At 39.0% G+C, this 18,445-nt stretch overlaps 1 protein-coding gene across 1 annotated transcript; it reads right to left on the bottom strand.

The window, feature by feature from the left end:
* Positions 1-3,848: 3,848 nt before the first annotated feature.
* On the bottom strand, positions 3,849-17,735 carry LOC113079839 (atrophin-1-like). The gene is given in 11 exon segments (XM_026252062.1): positions 3,849-4,387; positions 5,426-5,600; positions 5,689-5,832; positions 6,494-7,970; positions 8,121-8,337; positions 8,832-9,015; positions 9,018-11,544; positions 11,629-11,748; positions 12,150-12,251; positions 12,567-12,718; positions 17,496-17,735. Coding segments are annotated over 10 exon segments (5,007 nt in total). The 5' UTR covers positions 12,594-12,718; positions 17,496-17,735; the 3' UTR covers positions 3,849-4,353.
* Positions 17,736-18,445: the final 710 nt, after the last annotated feature.

The following is an 18,445-nucleotide window of genomic DNA, read 5'->3' as shown; positions in this document are numbered from 1 at the left end:
CGCGTCTGCACTGACTAGCTTGTGGGCGTCTCCGTTAATTGTCATCAGCAACAGCTGCCACTCATTACTCATCCACTATATATTGGCTTGTCTCATGTCTTGTGTTTGTGAGATTGTTGTTATTTGTTTAATGTGGTTACCCTGTTTGTTTGGCTTTAGTGGTGTATGCGTTTGGATGTCTGCGGTTTCCCTTGAACCTCATCCACTCTCCGCACGTTCACTCAGCCACGGACACTTACCTTCGGCTCTATTCCCCGCAGTTCCTGTGCCATCCTCTCCTGCTGCCTACTCGCCGTCATCATCTGGAGTACTCCCCTTCTCTCTGCCATCATCAGGATTCCTCACCACCACTATGGAGTGTCGTCTTCTCAGCATCTTTGTGTATTTATACTCCTCTCATCACATTAAAACTGTTAACTCGCATCTGCTTCCAGACTTTCCTTAAACCACCGTCACACTTTCATAATTGTATAAACTTGCTGCCTTTGTTGTCTGTATACAGTGGTTTTATTTTTCTGTGCAATAACGTGCATTGTGAAGGTATTAAAGATCTTCTCTTCAATTTTAATGATACTGATAGAAAACCCAAGTAATTGTAACTTTAATCACCTGCTGCTCCTGTAAATCAAAGCTATTTTCACTTAGACACTTGGTTTGTTTATTGCCGTTTTAATTTTAATAGATTATTTGTAAATCTAAGAACCTCCCTTTTCACATGCGAACATTTGAATGACTAATCCCTGATTCACTAATCTTAACACTCATACACCAGAAACCTCGCATAAAACTTGTTTTTGCATATTGAGCGCATACAGATGATAAAATACACCTGGCAGAAAAACGGTGTACAAAATTACAATGTTTAAAAGCATGCACCAGTTTAAGGTCATATTTAGGTCAGATGATTTGATACATTTGCTACTTTTTTGGGGATCTCTTTTGTTATTCTGCTTAATCTTTGCACGCAGTAAATAACACTGTGCATTGTGAAGGTATTGAGGGCCTCTTTTCTACTGATGGGAGACATATTTTAATAGTTTGCTCAACTGCTGCTCTGTTTTCATTTAGACATTTACTGCTGTGATCATATTAGATTGTCTTTAAACCTCAGATTCAGATCCCACTTTTAAGTCCTTTTAGACTCACTACTTCACTTGTGGTACACATTAACATAATACACTAACAATTTAACTATAGTGTGTTTTGTGTATTGACTTTTTTTTTTTTTTTTTTCAAGTATACAAAATTTGAAGGATTAAAAACGCATTGTGCAATGTGACATTTCTGTCAGATCCTGTGCACAGTGGCAAGTTTATTACCATTTAACTCAAACTTTTAGTTTTAAAGAGTTGTTAAATGTAAACAAATTGAACTGCTGGACAACCAATGCTATAACAATGTTTTTTGTTCATTTCAATGAACAAAGAAAGATCTCTTGCAAAGATAAGACCTACAATGCCTGTATCTCCCTTCAGAGGCATTCCTCGGAAGACCTTAAAATCAGCCATTTACAGTTAGTCACATGGAGAGCCTCAGATTAGAATCAGTGTGGTTACAGCTGAGTCACAAATTATTTTTGTAAATTATTTTTTTTTTAATTGTAGCATCATGGGATGAATCGAATCAGGACAAAGGTACCTCACCTCTCGAATCTTCACTGAAGTGTGTGTGTGTTTAACCATGGTCACCCAGTTGTCTGTGTGTATTTGTGTACTCGTTTGCATTTCACTCTTAGTTAAACATCTGATGAAAAATATTTTTTGTTGCACAAATGTTAAAACATTTAATTGTTTCAAAGATTCACTCTATATAATTTGATCTTGCAAGTTTGTGAAATTGGTGGGGTCTCTTTAAATTCTTCACTATCAGAGATCAATAGACTGTTTCTCTTATAAGGTGTAGACATCTAATGGTACATCTATGTATGTAGGGCTTTCTGGCAGACTTATTCAAGGTGATTAAGAAGTGATTGACCCACTTTTAATTTTTCTCTTCACTGAGAGGGCAGAACAACTCCTGAGGCTCAGAAATGTCATATGATGCCTTTAAGTTCTATGAACAATACTAGTTCAATACTCTCAATGGAATATGATTAAATGACCTGCTTAATAACTATGAACATTGTATAATAATTTTTTTCCCCCTGCAAGCTAAAAATGCACTTTAAAAGCCAGGGTTAAAGTTCATTTGAATATTATTATGATTTTCGTTGTCCTTTTAGTATTTTATGGAGCTCACCCAGCTTAACAAAAATATGTTTCAAGAATGTTTTGCTATTCCCATTAAAGATGATTTTCCCATTAAGTTATGAAAATGTCATTTCTGAATGTTCGAAATTTCTGGTTAAAATGTTAACAGCACATTTTTTTCTTGGCTTTCAGACATAAACCAAGTTATTAAGGCAATATTCCACTTTATGGAAATTTACGTTATGTCCTAATTTTGCAAATATGGAAGCATAACTTTTGAATGTTCTCTGCACATTATGAAAAATAAAGTAGCAGCATTTCAAAAACAATTAAAACAGATTTTTTTTCCCAACAACTTAAGGCTAATTCACATTGCGCCAACAAATGAAGACCAATGCCAAAAGTCACCACGCAGATTAGGTTACTTCTACATGATTCCACGACCCAATAAAAACTGTCACTGCAGTGTGAGTTTGCCTTCAAAGACCAGAACTTTAAACTAATATTGTATTAATATTACTGTATGAACATTTGTTCATTACTTTGAGAGAATCTTGACAAAACTTTAGGCAACATTATGGTGGTTTACCCCATTAAAATTATAGTACCACACATGAAGTCACCTCAGTTTGAGCAACTTAACATCCAAGAAGGATGTGCACTTGACTATGGGGAAAGAACCTCAAACATGTGTATTTTGTCAAAATGTCCACTGCATTTTTGTAGCAGTGAATGCTTTTCTGGGAAGATATCATTTCTAGAAAGTTTTGGTTGCAAAAAGTTTAAAGCTGAACAACTGTAAACTGTACTCTTTCTCTCTCTCCTTTATTTAGTCTATTCTTCTTTTCTGTACTGTCTTACATTCTTTCCCTCCCACACTGACTGCTGCTCACTGCAATGATACGAGTCTGACTCATGCTTGCTGCATGTGTCTCTTATTAGCCACACTTATGCAATTCCTTATGTGTATACAGTACAGTGAAAGAAAGAAGAAAGACAAAAGTGTCCTAAGGGATGCAATATTCTTTGGATACTCTGTCCTGAAAGGTCTGTTCTTTTACTACAATGTCTGGATTCTCTGTGGCTTGCATTCAAACAGTTTGCAGCTCCCCATCATTTACAAAACAGGAAGAGGAAACTACACATTGGGTTTGCATCATCAAAAAACAGCGCTTGTTTAGACAATTTTACAATATTAAATGAGACAGCTATACTTCAATGATATCAGGGGACATAATTTCAATTCTGGAAGAGGCAAAATGTTGTTTTCATTATGAATAAACAGAAAATCTAATAATTTAGTGAAAGTTCAAATAATTTTTGTCGTCACTTTGACAGTAATTGGTAGACATACATGACTCATATAAGCACAGATACAGTAGAAAACAGTAAACAACACACAAAGACTACAGAAAAAAATGTTTTTTTATTTCCAGGTTTTTCTCTTTCATTATTATTTTTTTCTTGCACCCATACCCCATACCCCCCCCCCCCCACACCACCTCAAGGTAGTTAATTCAACATAAAAAATTAAAAAATTAACAGTGGTACCATGAATATGTAAAACAAAATAAAATAAAAAATGTTTATATAATCATATAATTATTAACAAACAAACAACATTAATAATTTTAATAAGAACACATTAAAGTAACATTAAGAAGGTAAGCTGTTCATCTCATGCACCCTTTCATAAACTCTTTCAGAGTGGTAAAGTTTTCCAAAAACATACAAACAGAAAAAAAAAGAACAAGAGTTTTAGCCCATTGGGCTTTTTATATCTAGCTACATGCAAAGACATAAAAGTGAACTTGATTCTTAGACATTCTCTCTGGCTTTATGTTGTGTACATAGACTGAACTCCTCTGTCTGGTGTTTGAAATAACACAATAAAAGGAATCTTCCAGGACGTTTGGGAATAACTGTTCAGTGCCACAGTGTCTAGGCTGTATGCCAAAGTTATAAATCTCACCTTTTTTGGAATATACACATTATTTGTTGCACCTATATTTAAGTTAGTTCAGACTGATATGTCTTCTGATGTCACATCCAAACCACTATCCAGATTTGTTGTCATTCAGTGCTGAATTTAGAAATGATTGTTTCTTTTTTATTTGCATTTCATCCCTTCTTCATTTTCTTGTCTTCATGTCCTCTGTGTTTATTACAGCGTTTTGTCACTCTCTTTCTTTAGGTGGCTGCAATGGAGGGCAAAGGTCAAAGACGAAATGACAAAAATACTGCACTGTAGATGTTAAATTTGATGTTGTGTAGGTATGAGCAATTCATGCTTACAGCATTGATGATTTTAATACTGATTATAATAATAAAATTGACAAAAATATTGTCCTTACGTGTTAATATTGAATAATTCTTTATAAATAATGTTAAAAATTGAGCCTTTCAAAAACAATGATAAATGTCAGTAATAACTTATTTTAGCCTCAGATAAAAATGTATATTTACATAGAGGTATTGCTACAGAACAGCAACCACCGACTTTTCCCCATTCGTTTTCTCCACAGGGATTTCAAAAAAGTCCCTTTAAGCATTACAAGCCATAAACCAAACCATCCAGCTCCGACATAAATCACATACTAAAAAAGGAGAAGAAAAAAGGTGCAAAAGGTACTTCTATACTTTTAAGAATATAATACGTTTAATGCAAAATATTATGTAAGCTGTTTTATAGAAACAAGACTCGATTACATTATTTGAAATACTTTATGGGAATGGGAGTTCCCTGCTTGATCCCCTTTTGCACAGTTCTCCTTCCCATGGTAACAGAGATATCTCTAATTGGTGAATGCAAGAAGGATCTCTCTTTACATTTACAATTAGCAGGCGCTTTTATTCAAAGCAACTTACAAATTAGGACAATGGAAGCAATCTAAATCAATACAATAAAGAGAGTGCAAGTGCTATAAGTCTCCGTTAGCTTACCACAGTACATGCACAAGTTTTTTATTATAATAAAAATAATATAGCAAGCTAGAGTTAGAGGTTTAACTTGTGGCTTCCACAGAATTGCTTATTGTCAGAAGTTAGGATAGGTCTGTCTTGAGAGGTTTACTGTTAAAAATCAATTTCTCTACAAAGAAAAAAAGAATGGGATTTTCTCTTCTGGAAATAAGCAACATCAGTGATACTAATACTGGGTTTAATAGTACATCTTAATATATATAAATCTAATGTTGTGCATTCAATTTATGTGCAGTATACATGTTTGCACTCACCTGTAGTACTCGTCCTGGGTGAGGGAGTGATGGTGGTGGATCCACTGCTGTTCCAGGGCAAGTCTCTGGAACTGAATCTCGGCACTCTGAGCCTGCTGCATCGCCTGGAGCTGGTGTGCTGCAGACATGGACCCACCCAGAGACGAGGACTGGGGCATTTCACGAAAATGACCACCTGTATACAACATGCAAACAAGTGTAGAAATCATGTTACACATAGAACGATGAAATATATCGCAACGGAACATCATTACACCTCTTACCAAAGAGCTGCTGTCGAAGCACCTCGCTGTCAGTGAGGGAGTGTGCCAGGATGGGAGGCCCAAGAGCAGCCCCTGGGTATGGCAGGCGGGCCAGGGGAGACCCTGATGCCAGCGGATCCATCAGGGGGTGTACCCCTCCCGCGGCTGCCACCCAAATACGTAACAAAACAAAAGTGGGAAATTTAATAAGAGTAGCACAGTTTCCCAGTGGCACTGTAGGTAAAATTTATTTTGTACAAGAACAGTGCTTTGCAACAGATTTTACTTCTATAGCCTGTCTTATTTCCAAGTGACAGTATTGTTAAGGTTGCTAAAATTGTTACAGAAGTGGTATTTTTATGGCTGCTTACAAGAGAGTTTTTATTTAATTTAGTTATTATTTAGTTGTGAGATAGCTTCTTTTGTGCTTCACAAAAGAAAGAAAGCAATATAGATCTGGAATGTGAGGGTGAATAAATGAAATTTTTTGGGTGAGCCATCCCTTTAATTGTCACTAAATACTTAATTTATGAAAAAGACTAAGTATAAAATATAGATTAACAAATTTGTCATCTGGTTAATTGTATCTAAAAGGAGTACAAATTAAGCAGTTTGATTATTTTGTTGTAGTAACAGTTTTTATAAGGTGAAAAAAGTTGAAAATACCATTTTTAATTAAATGTGTTAAATTTGTACAGTTAAAATCTTGTGTTATTTTTTCATGTCATCTTTATCAGAATGATATTTTTAATTTGTTGACATTTTTTTATGCTGTAATACAGTGTACTGTGTAAAGTGTGAGAGAGTATGTGGGTATGGTGAATACCTGTGTCCTGCTGGTGCAGATGTAAGTGAGAGTGAATATGTGAATGTTGGTGGTGATGAGGAGTCACGTTCAGCATCTGTAGCCGACCAAGAGAATCTCCTCCTCCTGTGCCTCCTGCCGCTGCTGTACCTCCTCCTGCTGCTCCTCCACCTGTCCCTGCCCTTTCCCTTTCCCTATCCCTCTCTCGCTCCCTCTCTGTGGCAGGCACCACTCTCTCCCTTTCCCTCTCCACGCTCCTAGCACGTTCGGTGCTGGGAGGAGTGCGAATGGGGGTGGGATATCGTTCAGAGGGCGTAGCCTGAGTTGGTAGCGTTGGGGGCTGACAAGAAGGGTGTGTATTTGGTAATGTAGAATGTGGAGAGGAGTGATGAAGAGATGAGGCTGTTGGAAGAGGAGGAGGTGGGGGAGGAGGTTGAGGGGGAGGGGCGGGGGCTGCTGGTGTCACTGGGCCTGCAGAAGCCTGGTTGATGGGGAGTGTGGCTGGGAGAATAGAGGAGGTGGGTGGGATTGACAGAGATGGAGGAATAGGATTTGGATTCCTAGCTGTTGCAGCCAAAGCTTGAGGGGGCGGTGCAGGAGGTGGAGTACCATAAAGGGCAACCTCATTACCAGTAGCTCCACCTCCAGCCCCACCACCCAACAGCAAGGAGTGTGAGTGTGTGTGCGAGTGTGCATGTGACAAAGCTATTGCTGGGTCAGCTAAGGCTCCAGCTGTATAGACACGCTCCTCGCTCTTAAACTCAAATCCTGGCTTCATGCGCTCTCTTTGAGCAGCTACAGCATGAGGGAATCCCACTCCTCCAAACCCCACCCCAGCCAACCCACCAGGCCCGGGACCAGGCCCTGGATGAGTAGGGCCTCCCTCCAGTCCACCCCCATACAAGAAGCCCAGAATTGCAGCAGCCGTGGCAGCATCGGCTGGAAGGTGGTGGGGATGGGCGAGAGCTGGGTTTTGGAATTGGGACAGGAAAAATGAAGGATGCACATGCGGATGAGGGTTAGCATGTGCATGTGCATGTGCATGCGGATGAGGGTGGTGGTGGTGAAGGTGGGGATGGTGAAACTGTGCACGGCTGGCAGCACCCAGTGGAGACATGGCATGAGGTCGGGCATACTCACTCAGGGTTCTGAGGGCTGGGGTATCAGGCCCCAAGTATGGACCCCCAAGCCCAATGCCAAGAGCACCCTGAGGGCCTCCAACAACTGGAGAGCCCCCTGCCATGGAAGGAAGGAGAAGAGAATGAGGAATGGAATGAGAGAGAGAGTGATGCAGAGGATGAGAGGGGTGAATGGAGTGGGGGTGTGAGGCATGGTGGGCAGGGTGGTGCTGTGGATGGGCTGCTGGGTGGGATGGGTTCACAGAGGATGAGGAAGATGAAGGGTCTAGAAGGATGGAGGATGAAGGAGGAAAGTAAAGTGAAGAGGCCTGGCGTGTGGCTGTAGCTCCTAATCCTGCACTTGTGCCACTGTCCTTCTGCTACAAAGAGAAACATATTAATTAAAAATCTGACAAGTAATATGTAAAGAATCTAGCAACTACAGAAAAACTAAACTAACTAAACTAAAGAAAACTGAGATTATGGAAATAATTTTTGCAATGCTACTAACAAGCTCTGCTGTCTCTTACCTGAAGATGTCTATCCAGGTCTCTCTCTCTCTCCTTTTCTCTCTCTCGTTCCCGCTCTTTCTCTCGCAGGTCTCTCGCTCGCTGTTCGACCTCTCTACGAGCACGCTCTATGGCCTCGTTTCTCTTCTTCCAAAGCTTGGAACCATCAAGTGGAACAAACAGAACATCACTACGGGCACAAGAGTTCCCACTACCCCGGTCAAGAACCCTGTGGAACCTGAAACCAAAGAAGTTTTATCTTTTCCATTAGGTGAACAATCATCAAACATGTCAATACTATCAAAAACAACACATTTCACGTGGAGCCAAGTTGTGTGTTATATCAGTTAGCACAAGTTATCTTCTCATCCATTGCGTTTCCGACAATTGATTATTGGTTTCTGTACATGTCAAAACCTGTTCCACACACCTGACCAATAGCCAATATAAAAGTGATGTTGTAAGATTTACTTTAATTTATTTTACACAACCCTAGTAAGCTAGTTAAACTTTCATTCAAAACATTGAGAAAGTATGGCTGAAACAACACACAGTTATGTAGAACGCTGTCAGGCAATAATATGATATTAAATGATATATCAACCAATAACATGACACCATTATATTGTGCATCTCTATTTTTAATATCAATTGCATGATCTGTTTGTACTGTTAATTCACCCATTTATGATGCTTTATTAGGTTTAATTTTAGTGAAACACCTAGTCTTACCGAGCTGATTGGCTGGCATGAATTGGAATGTCAACAGGTTTTGGTTCTGGTGAAGGACTTAGGAGAACTGGAGGAGGGCTCTCCAACTCCTCCCTCTCCTCTACTGGCTCCTCCTTGATGACAGGTGGTGGCACTGAGCCAGAAGTTAAATCAAAGCGACCATCTACTCCAACAGATGTGCTGGGGTTGAAGCAGTGTTGTTAAGACTGGGATTATTGAGATGTGGTTGTACCTTAGTTTTTTGAGGAGAGTGCAATAATGATGGGGTGCTAGTGCTATTGCTGTTGTTGGGAGCATTGCCATTAGTGTTGCTATTTCCATGGTTACTGTTGCCATGGTAAGAGCTACTGAAAGGAGTATGAGTGCTTAAAGTGCCAAGGTAAGGAGTAGGCCTGCAACCTGATGAACAAGAGGTGGATACACCTGATGCAGGAAGTGGTACAGAAGGAGCAGAGGTTGAAGGAAAAGGAGAAAACCCTCCCATAGGATTGGTTGAGGGACTGGAAATAGGAGAGAGTGGTGTTGGTGGAGTCTTATTCGATGAAGAATATGGACCCTGTCGAGCATGATTGCCTGGAAAAGATGTAATGGATGTTGGCTGACAATGTGAACTAGTGGAGGGTGGTGGAGGGGCAGGGGGAGGGGGAGGGGGATAAGAAGTAGAGTTTGGATGACAAGGTCCAGAACCACTTGATGTAGGAGAAAGGGATTGAGGGTGATTGCGATTTGCATGAAGAGTAGATGTAATGTTGTCCTTTTCCCTCTCTCTGTCTCTGTGCTGCATAGACGAGGCTGTCTGGCCAGGATAGTGAGGGTGATGTGGAAGTGGAGGTCCTCCAGGATACTCCCGAGTAAGATTTGGGGCCAGTCCAGGTGGACTCGGGAACTCCCTTGGCACACCAGAAAGTGGGACAGAAGAAGAGGTTGATCCAGGGGGTAGGTAAGGATCGTTTGACCCTGGAGGAGGGTACTCTCTTAAATAGTGTGGAGGGGGAGGAAGGTCTGCAGTATTGGAGGGGGTTTGGGGAGCCTGTACTTGTAGTGTCTGCTGCACATTTGCATCTATTGGAGAGGGATAGTCTCTGCTTGTGGGGATGGAATTTGTAGAGGAAAAGGGAGGATGACCAGAGCTGTTTTGTGGTGAATTGCTTGGGTCACGGTTCACCATGGTCGCTGACGCTAAAGCAGATGATGGGGCTCCTACAGGTGCTTGGTTGGCATTACCAACATAACTGTTAATCCCTGCCTCCCTAGCTTGAACTGCTAAATCTACCCACTTACTCTCCTTGTCTCTTGGATTAAATCCACCCCCTCCAGTGCTTTCAGTTCCAAACTCTTTGCCTTGTACTTGAAGCTGCTGGTTTTGCAAAGGAAACTCCCTCCCAGTTCCTCGTTCCCGATCTCTAAAGCCTGGTCCATATTCCCGACCACTCTGTGGTCCTACTGGTCCATCCCGGTTTGCACTATAATCTCTGTTCTGTCCAAGTAGTGAGTTCCCAAAATCCCGGCCCACATTAGAGTTGGGTCCTCCACCACCAGAAATGCTACCACAGATGCTACCGCTGCTGCTGTTTGCATTGCTACTGCTATTATTTACAGGGAAGTCTCTGTTGCCAAATTCCCTCCCACCCCTCTCTCGCTCAGCTGCAGTGCTATACCTGGGCAGGAACTCTTTGTGTGGATGGGGATGAAGGTGAGACAAGTAAGGTGGGTGGGAGGAGTGTCGGGTGGACGAAGGAGGATTGTACACAGAGGGCAGCTGTTGCTGCACTGGGGGCTGCTGGCTTGGATGTGTGTGGTGGTTACCTGGGTAACGCACATATCCCCAGTTGCCAGGACAACTAGAAGGAGGTCCCCCTGACCAGCTGGTGGGGTTGTAATGGTGAGTGTTGGGAGGAGGAGGTTGCTGGGGAACGGTACTAGCTTGTGGAAGCAAGGAGGGTGGAACAGACTTATCACCTTTCTCTGGCTTGTCTGCTTTACTTTCCCCACCTGGAACATTCTGCCCCACCTCTAGAGGTTTCAGGGCAGGTGGAGGTGGGAGTGTTGGTCCATGGCTCATATTTGAATTCCCATGGGAATATTCAGCTCCTCCCACCCCAGGTTTCCCACACTGAGTGCTTGTTTTAGAAGGGATGCGACTGCAGGTGTGTAGAGTCTCAGGACCACCAGGACCTGTATACTCCACTTTGTTTGGAAGTTTGGAATCTAGGGGAAAGTATGACTTCCTGTTGCTACTTGCATCACTTGCATTGTCCACCATTCCACGATGAGATGTATAGAGGGATGATGAGGACTTTAAGGAAGATAAATCTCCCTCCGTTCCTCCCTCACTGTCCCTCTGGTCCTCTGGTGTGCCATCCTCACCTCTCCCTGAGCCTCTCTGATCCTCTGCTACACATTTTGATGTCCCTCCATCTTTGTTTTTATCACCCTGCTTTGGGGAATCTGGAGATTCAGATTCAGAATCCAAACTGGCCAAGGGGGAAGCAGAGAGACTTGGAGAAGACGATCGATTGTCCTGGTCAATGTCCCGTCCACTGCTTATGCTGCTGCTACTATTGGCTAAGCTTCCTCCAGCTGAGCTCCGACTGCCTTGTGATTGGCCATCCTCATTGTCACTTTCTCTTGATTGACTGTTGCTTGACGTTGGAGGTGGAGCTGAAGTTGGAGTGTTAGTTGAAAGGGGTGGGGCTGGGGGATTGGAGGAGTCCTAGCGGCAAAATCAAATATTATATTTATAAAAAATTTCAATCTTATGGAATTTTATTCAGTGTTCCTAAAATGTTACCAGTACCTGGACTTTCTGTCTTTTGGGGGGTGGCACATGCTCCTCTCCTTCACTTTCTGATGAATCATGGCCTTGAGATTGCCGGCTGAAACGTCCAACAGCCAATTCCTCTCCGGCAGTTCTCTGCTTAATATTATAATTTTTAATCATGATGTGAGGCAGCTACATTTTTATATTTAGTTTAAAAAAACAACAAAAGAAAACAAACAAAAATTTGCTCACAAACCCATAAGTCCACAAGTGAATGCAAAACAGCCAAGAGAATTTCATAAAACACAACACATACTGTAAATGCACATTAGTGTGGGATGCTTTGAAAAAGACTGATCATGAACATTCAGTATAAGGTAATCCAAACTCTATGAGACATGAAAGAATTCATTGACAGAAATAAGAACAAAAATAAAAGAGGTGGACCAAGGATGAGGTTATCAAAGATGAAGAAACTAGGACAACAGAGAAGATCATAAAAAATTCATTAAGGGAATTAAAGACAGGAGGAGGAAAATACAATACTGTTATCTTACCGTTTGCCTTTCATTGCGCTCTGTTCGGGAGGGGCTGTGGTGCGGACGTCTACCCCTCCTTTCTTCACTGCCCCCTCTCCTGCGTCCACTGCGAGCGGGCATCTGTGGCCATGCCCAATATAACCGAGGGAGGGCAAATACAAACATAAGAAAGAGAAAGAAAGACAGCATGACAAAATTACAGCACAAGACAAAAAGAGATATATTGACAGAAAAGGATTAGGAACTAAAAGTATGTTCTTGAAATACTCAGTAGAAAAATACTATTTTAATAAATGGTACGATCTACTATGGATATCAAAATACTTTTTAATAACAGATACAAGAGCACTTTAAATGGTTCTGACTGATTTAAAGACATATATCTACACATGGTCTACCTTTTATTCTGTTCTCAGTATGCGGTAATGCCCTCACCGATTCTTTGTTGGTTCGGGTCTTCATGACTAGTTCTCACTAGAATATGTGGTCCATTCCTTCCAGTCAGCCATTACAGAAAGTGGGAGTGTGACCACAATCAGGACGGTTAGCCTACAGGCTGCCTACCATAGCATTAAATCTTTTAAGACCTGGAGGAACAGAGTGAATACCACTGAAGTCAAAGTAAAACTTTACCATAGCATTAGTATAATAAATATAATACTTGTTTTTCTGTTTGTTATCAGATAATTAAAATCTATCAATGCTACCAGGAAAAGGTAAATTGTTTATTTAATTCCCTTCTATTGTAATATTAAGGGGTGATGAGATTGGTCTACTTTAAGTGCAAAATTATAATCAATTACATTTGTGATTAAACAATCTGTAATCAGCACAATGTCTACAGCACAGACACTAAAACATTAAACTCTTTGCAGGAACAGAGTTGGGGAACAATAATGCTATACAGTAACTGCTGTACAGTTAGTAAAATATTTTTGTGTGGACTGCATGGTACTTCAGAGGGTTTGTGGTACTCTGAAGCTGAGCTTCAGTCATCAATGTTGAATGGAGTTCTGGAAAAACCATCCACTGCAGCCAACATAGGGAGAGGCACTGCTTACACCAAAAGATCAACATACAGACAACACTCTACATGTAACATGCACAAAACTACATACTTAATATTAAAATAAACTCATGTTTGTACATAAATACTTAAAAATACATGATTTACACTATGCAATAAGAAAAAGTTTCCATTGTACCCACTTTATATTAAGTGGCCTTAACTACTATGTACTTACATTTTAATTAATAATTTAGTACTTTCTGTACATACATGTTTTTACATTGTACTTATATTTAATAAAAACCTGCATGTAATTACATCTGTATTTAATTTCTGTAATTACATTTATAATTAATTACACTGTTGACCCATACTTTACACCTTAACCCAACCTTAAACTTACCCATACCTCCAACCCTCTCCCTAACCTTACCCCATCCCACCTCAATAGCAGCAAAGGTGTTTTACAATACAATATGAACACAATAAGTACATTGTACTTATTTTTTTATGTAAGTAAATAGTAGTTAAGGCCACCTAATATAAAGTGGGACCCATAATATATTACATATTACAGAAACTGTCGAGATTTTCTCTGTGCAGAAATCCTTACCACTATCAGAGAGTATATTTTAACTCAAAGGAGATATATATATATATTATATTATTTTTTTAATTTTTTCTATTCTCTTGTTTCTAGCCTGCTTCACTGACAGCCATTTAATTTTAATTTTGAGGACAGATATTTTTCTTGAATAATAATACAATTATAATCTGACAATATTGGTCTAATTCAAACCCAGTCGCTTAACAACGATGCAAGAATGATCTGACATACAATAACATTGCTAATTAACCTCATCACAGTCGTAGTAAATCGTTTTTCAAATTCTGAGGCATATGTCAGCATTTTGAATACATGACCCATATTCTAAACATAACTACAAGAGACACTAAATTTTTTCATGAGAAAACAAGCTGACAACTCCCACTTGTTTGAGATAGAGAGATAGAGATAGAGAGAGAGAGAGAGAAAAGAGAGAGAGAGAGAAAAGAGAGAGAGAGAATTTATTAGATGGAGACAAAAAGATACATAGTGTTGGTGGGAGGTTAAGTAAGTCACTCCGGTATTTCAAATCAGCCTCTACCCTTTCTCTCTCTCTTTTACACACACACACACACACACACACACACACACACACACACACACACACACACACACACTTCATTTATTGTGAATGAGACTATATATAGCACACTAACAGACACTGAAGTGAGTGAGTGTATTTAGCGCAGCCTTCAAAACTGCAAAATGTACATTTACACCCAAAGCACTGAACACAAGAGAAAAACATACCACAATTTCAAAAATACTCATTTGTAAAACAAGAATTAATTCTAGTGCTAAACACAAAGACTGCACCTTGTGCGGATCATATAAATGTAAAATCAACATATTTGTGATCAAATTATGTTGTGCACAAGATAATATATCCAAATGACAAACAACAAAAAATTCCAGCACTCTGTCTACAGGTGAACCTTCATTCATCAGGAGTCCATTACCAAAATCTTGGCCAAGCTCCATGCATACCAAAAGCCTTGCACTCTCCCACTGCAAACACATGCATCTAAGGAATCAGTAATACCTTCATTACAGTACAGTATATACATAAAGGCACACAACATATGGCAAGCAGTTTAAACATTTATTTTTTTTTAAACTAGTATCTATTTTGATGTTATTAGTACTTATTTGTTAAATATTAATAATTATTAGTGACTAGTATTTTTTTTAGTTTACTAACTTTTTATTAGATACTACTACTATTATTTTTCTACTAGCCACAAGACAAATTGTAAAGTTACTGGTACAAGTTAGTCTGTTGTTCCTGATAACAAATGGCAAATTTTTTGTCATTTAATCTTGCTGTAGTTTAGATATCAACTATTCACTTCTGACTAGAGTTGGGTACAGAAAACCCGTGAATGCAGTATTTATACAAAAAACAATACCAACCCTATTTCTGACTACATATCCCAATTGTAACTATTATTACTTATTTCAATATTTGCTTGCTTTCAGTTTTACTAGTACCCATTTATAAGATTAATACTAGTATTAATGTAAGCACATAAGTATATGCAAATATAGCCTATAAGTTTTACTAGTAGTAATACAAATAAGATTAGAATTTAGTAGGACTGTAAATAAAAATTAGAATTTATAATAATCAACTAATTTAAAATAAAAATCCACATTTGTAAGCAAAAACAGTGCATTAAAATCTTAAGTGTGCATCAGGCAGCTTTGTTAGAAAACCATGTAAATTTAAAGGGGTCATATGATGTGATTTCTGTCTCTCAGAAGAGAGAGCAGACTGCAATGCTGGCTGTTCTGACTCACAGACTGTAAGTATGTTTTCACATTGAAAGGATTTGCCACTAATGATTCAAATGTGAGTTTTGGGCAGTGTAGAGTAGCATTTGTTTTTCACTTCTCTGATCACAAATGCAGACATGGTACAACGCAATGCGTAAAAAGACAGTATAAGTCATTATAATCTGTAATTATGTCATTTATAATGGGTTTTAATGTTTTTGTCTCGTTGCTCATTTCCATCACACACGTGAGGTATTCGGCCAATCACAATTCATTAGATAGCTAGAAAGGTTGGGGCATAAAGGAGAAACAATAACATAAACTATGTGGAAAATAATGTGTTTTTTTAACCTTAAACCGCATAAAGACATTTCAATACACCAAATAATGTTCTTTTTAGCACCATCATATGACCCCTTTAAAGCAAGTTCAACTTTTTTCCTTTTAATGTTTTGAGACTTTATGGTGGGTTTCTCCCCATCCCACTGAATCTCATGTTTTTAAATGAAAAAATGTACTGTTGGATTGCCTTGTATTAAACAATGCATACATACACAATGCGGTTTTGTTTTATAATTGTTTAAGCAACTTAATTTTATTCAGTTTAATAAACATTTTAAACACTATGCACTTTTTCCAAAGATATTTATGGTATTTTATTGCTTTGAATAAACATGCATTAGTAATATTTTGCTTAATGCATTTGCTGAAATTATGCATTTTAAATTAAGATATAATTAGAATATTTATCATATCATCTAATACAAAAGCCGAATTTAGTTTTTCAGCCATTTTATCAGTAACAGAATTTAGTCTGATTTCTTTTCTCACTAGCTGCAACTTTTTTTAATATTTCTGAAAATGAGTAGCAAGAATGGCTACTTCACAGTTCAATTTAAAAAAAAAAATCTTACAAGTAATAGATTGATTATACACTAGGGTCTAATAAGTAGGTACTAGTTTCTATTCAGGTAGTACTAGAAAATTTTGGATTAAATGTTTATGACTATTTGAACATTATGAAGGATGTGAAATACATATTATTACCTAATTAGTATAGTTACTAGTAAAAATAACATAACAGCAACAACTGCAATACATACTAGAAACAACCCCAATATAAGTGAATATTTAAGCACATAATTAATGTTAAAAAATAATAATAATAAATTAAGCAATTTGTTACTAGTAAGAATGGGAATAGTTACTTTTCAATGCTGAGATAAATACTAGCATGTAATGGATAAATACTAGAATGTAGTACTAATAAAACAGAAAAATATACTGTTCACAACACTGGATTACTAGTAATGCTAAAATAAAAAAGTACTAGTTAAAACTAAATATTTTAAAAAATATTATATAAAGTATGTTAGTTTTAAGAAATAAATGTTTAAATGGCTTGCCACACACATCATCACACAATCTGTCCCCTTCTCATACATATAACGCACAAATATAGTTGGAATTAGCTTTGTTTTTTAATTCTTTTGCAAGTAAAAGCACAATGCCAAAAAGGTAGGGTGAGTTAGACACCCGAACGTGCATCTTCGCTCGGCCACGCACCGCAGCGTTCCTTTCTTCCATTCTTCTGCTGCTTGTTATTGATACGCATGCAGAGGCAGTGCTCTACTGTACTAACTGGACGACCTCTGGATTACAGTTCTCAGACAATGCACTGCACATTCAATCCTGACAAGACGAGGAGAAAGGGTCGCGAATAACCCCCACCCACTCCTTTCCTTCTCATATGAGGAAGATTTGGGATCAGAATGGCGAATGGCATTCTTGTCGAGCTACGTGGGAATGTGAGCACTCGAATCCTGCGTGGTTACGCACCCCGATTTGCAAAATTATATCAGCCCAATCTATGCATATCAGTAAAGCACAAAGACGGGAGTGCGAGGAAGGGGGAACCATCTGAGAATGGCCAAAGAGTCAAATATAAGCATCCATTTTCTCCTCTTCTTACCTATAATATCCAGCGATGCGTATCTCCCTTTCTTTTTCTCTCCTGCTGCCGTTCGTACTGTACATTGACCTACACGCGTTCAAACATACAGGGAACTCGATGCACGGACAGATTTACATTGTTGCGGCTTCGCAAATAACGCAGTTTTCCCAGCCGCTCCCCTAAAATCGGCGCAGAAAACGGGGTGCAGCAGAAGACTGTACAAATTGATGCGTACGTTTGAGTCTTCCCCACCCCCTTTTCTTTTCTGCCCCTCTCCCGCTCCTCTGTCAAGACGACTCGCACTCTTTTGCAGTCTGTACGAGGACAAATCTTCACGGAGGGGTGAGCGAGGGACGCACGACCACTCAAGGGTGAGAAGGGGCGTGATTTTCCTTATTCTTCAGGGAAAATGGCAAGGTAGGAAAGGAAAGACAAGAAAAAGAAATGAAGAAAGCTGTTGAGATAAGGGTATCTATTCATTATGTAAATTACTGCTTAGTAAATTGTCGATTTACATCACTTAATTAAGGAAATTAACCTAGAACTGCTTGATTAGGTAATGGGCACTAATTGGGCCTAATTGTAGTACCTTAATGAGGTAGGGGTGCCATTGCTCCTACAAAGTTATTATTTGAATTTAATGATGTTCATCAGAACCTAAGCATCCATGAGGCTTATTTCAAATATGCAGATTTGAAAAATGTGAAAGTCAGCATGAAATCAAAATGGACCCCGTTTACTTTCTTAAAGCAAGTTTCTGGTCTTTATATATTTTCAAACACGAAAACAGTTTGACTTTGTAACTTTAGTCAAAATATAACGTCTTGCTCGTTCTGTGAAACTACTTCCTTTCGCTGATGTCATGAAGGCCGCACTGGCTTTAGCTAGGGATTGTTTTAGGAAACTTACAATCAGTCTGGCTTCATTCTGGCATATAACGCCCACTCGTCTTCAACAAATTAGGTTTC

Source organism: Carassius auratus, unplaced genomic scaffold (genome assembly GCF_003368295.1).
Source record: "Carassius auratus strain Wakin unplaced genomic scaffold, ASM336829v1 scaf_tig00029437, whole genome shotgun sequence".
NCBI classification, from domain to species: Eukaryota; Metazoa; Chordata; class Actinopteri; order Cypriniformes; family Cyprinidae; genus Carassius; species Carassius auratus.
Note: the sequence above shows the minus strand (reverse complement) of the source record. Positions and strands in the feature narration are given on the sequence as shown.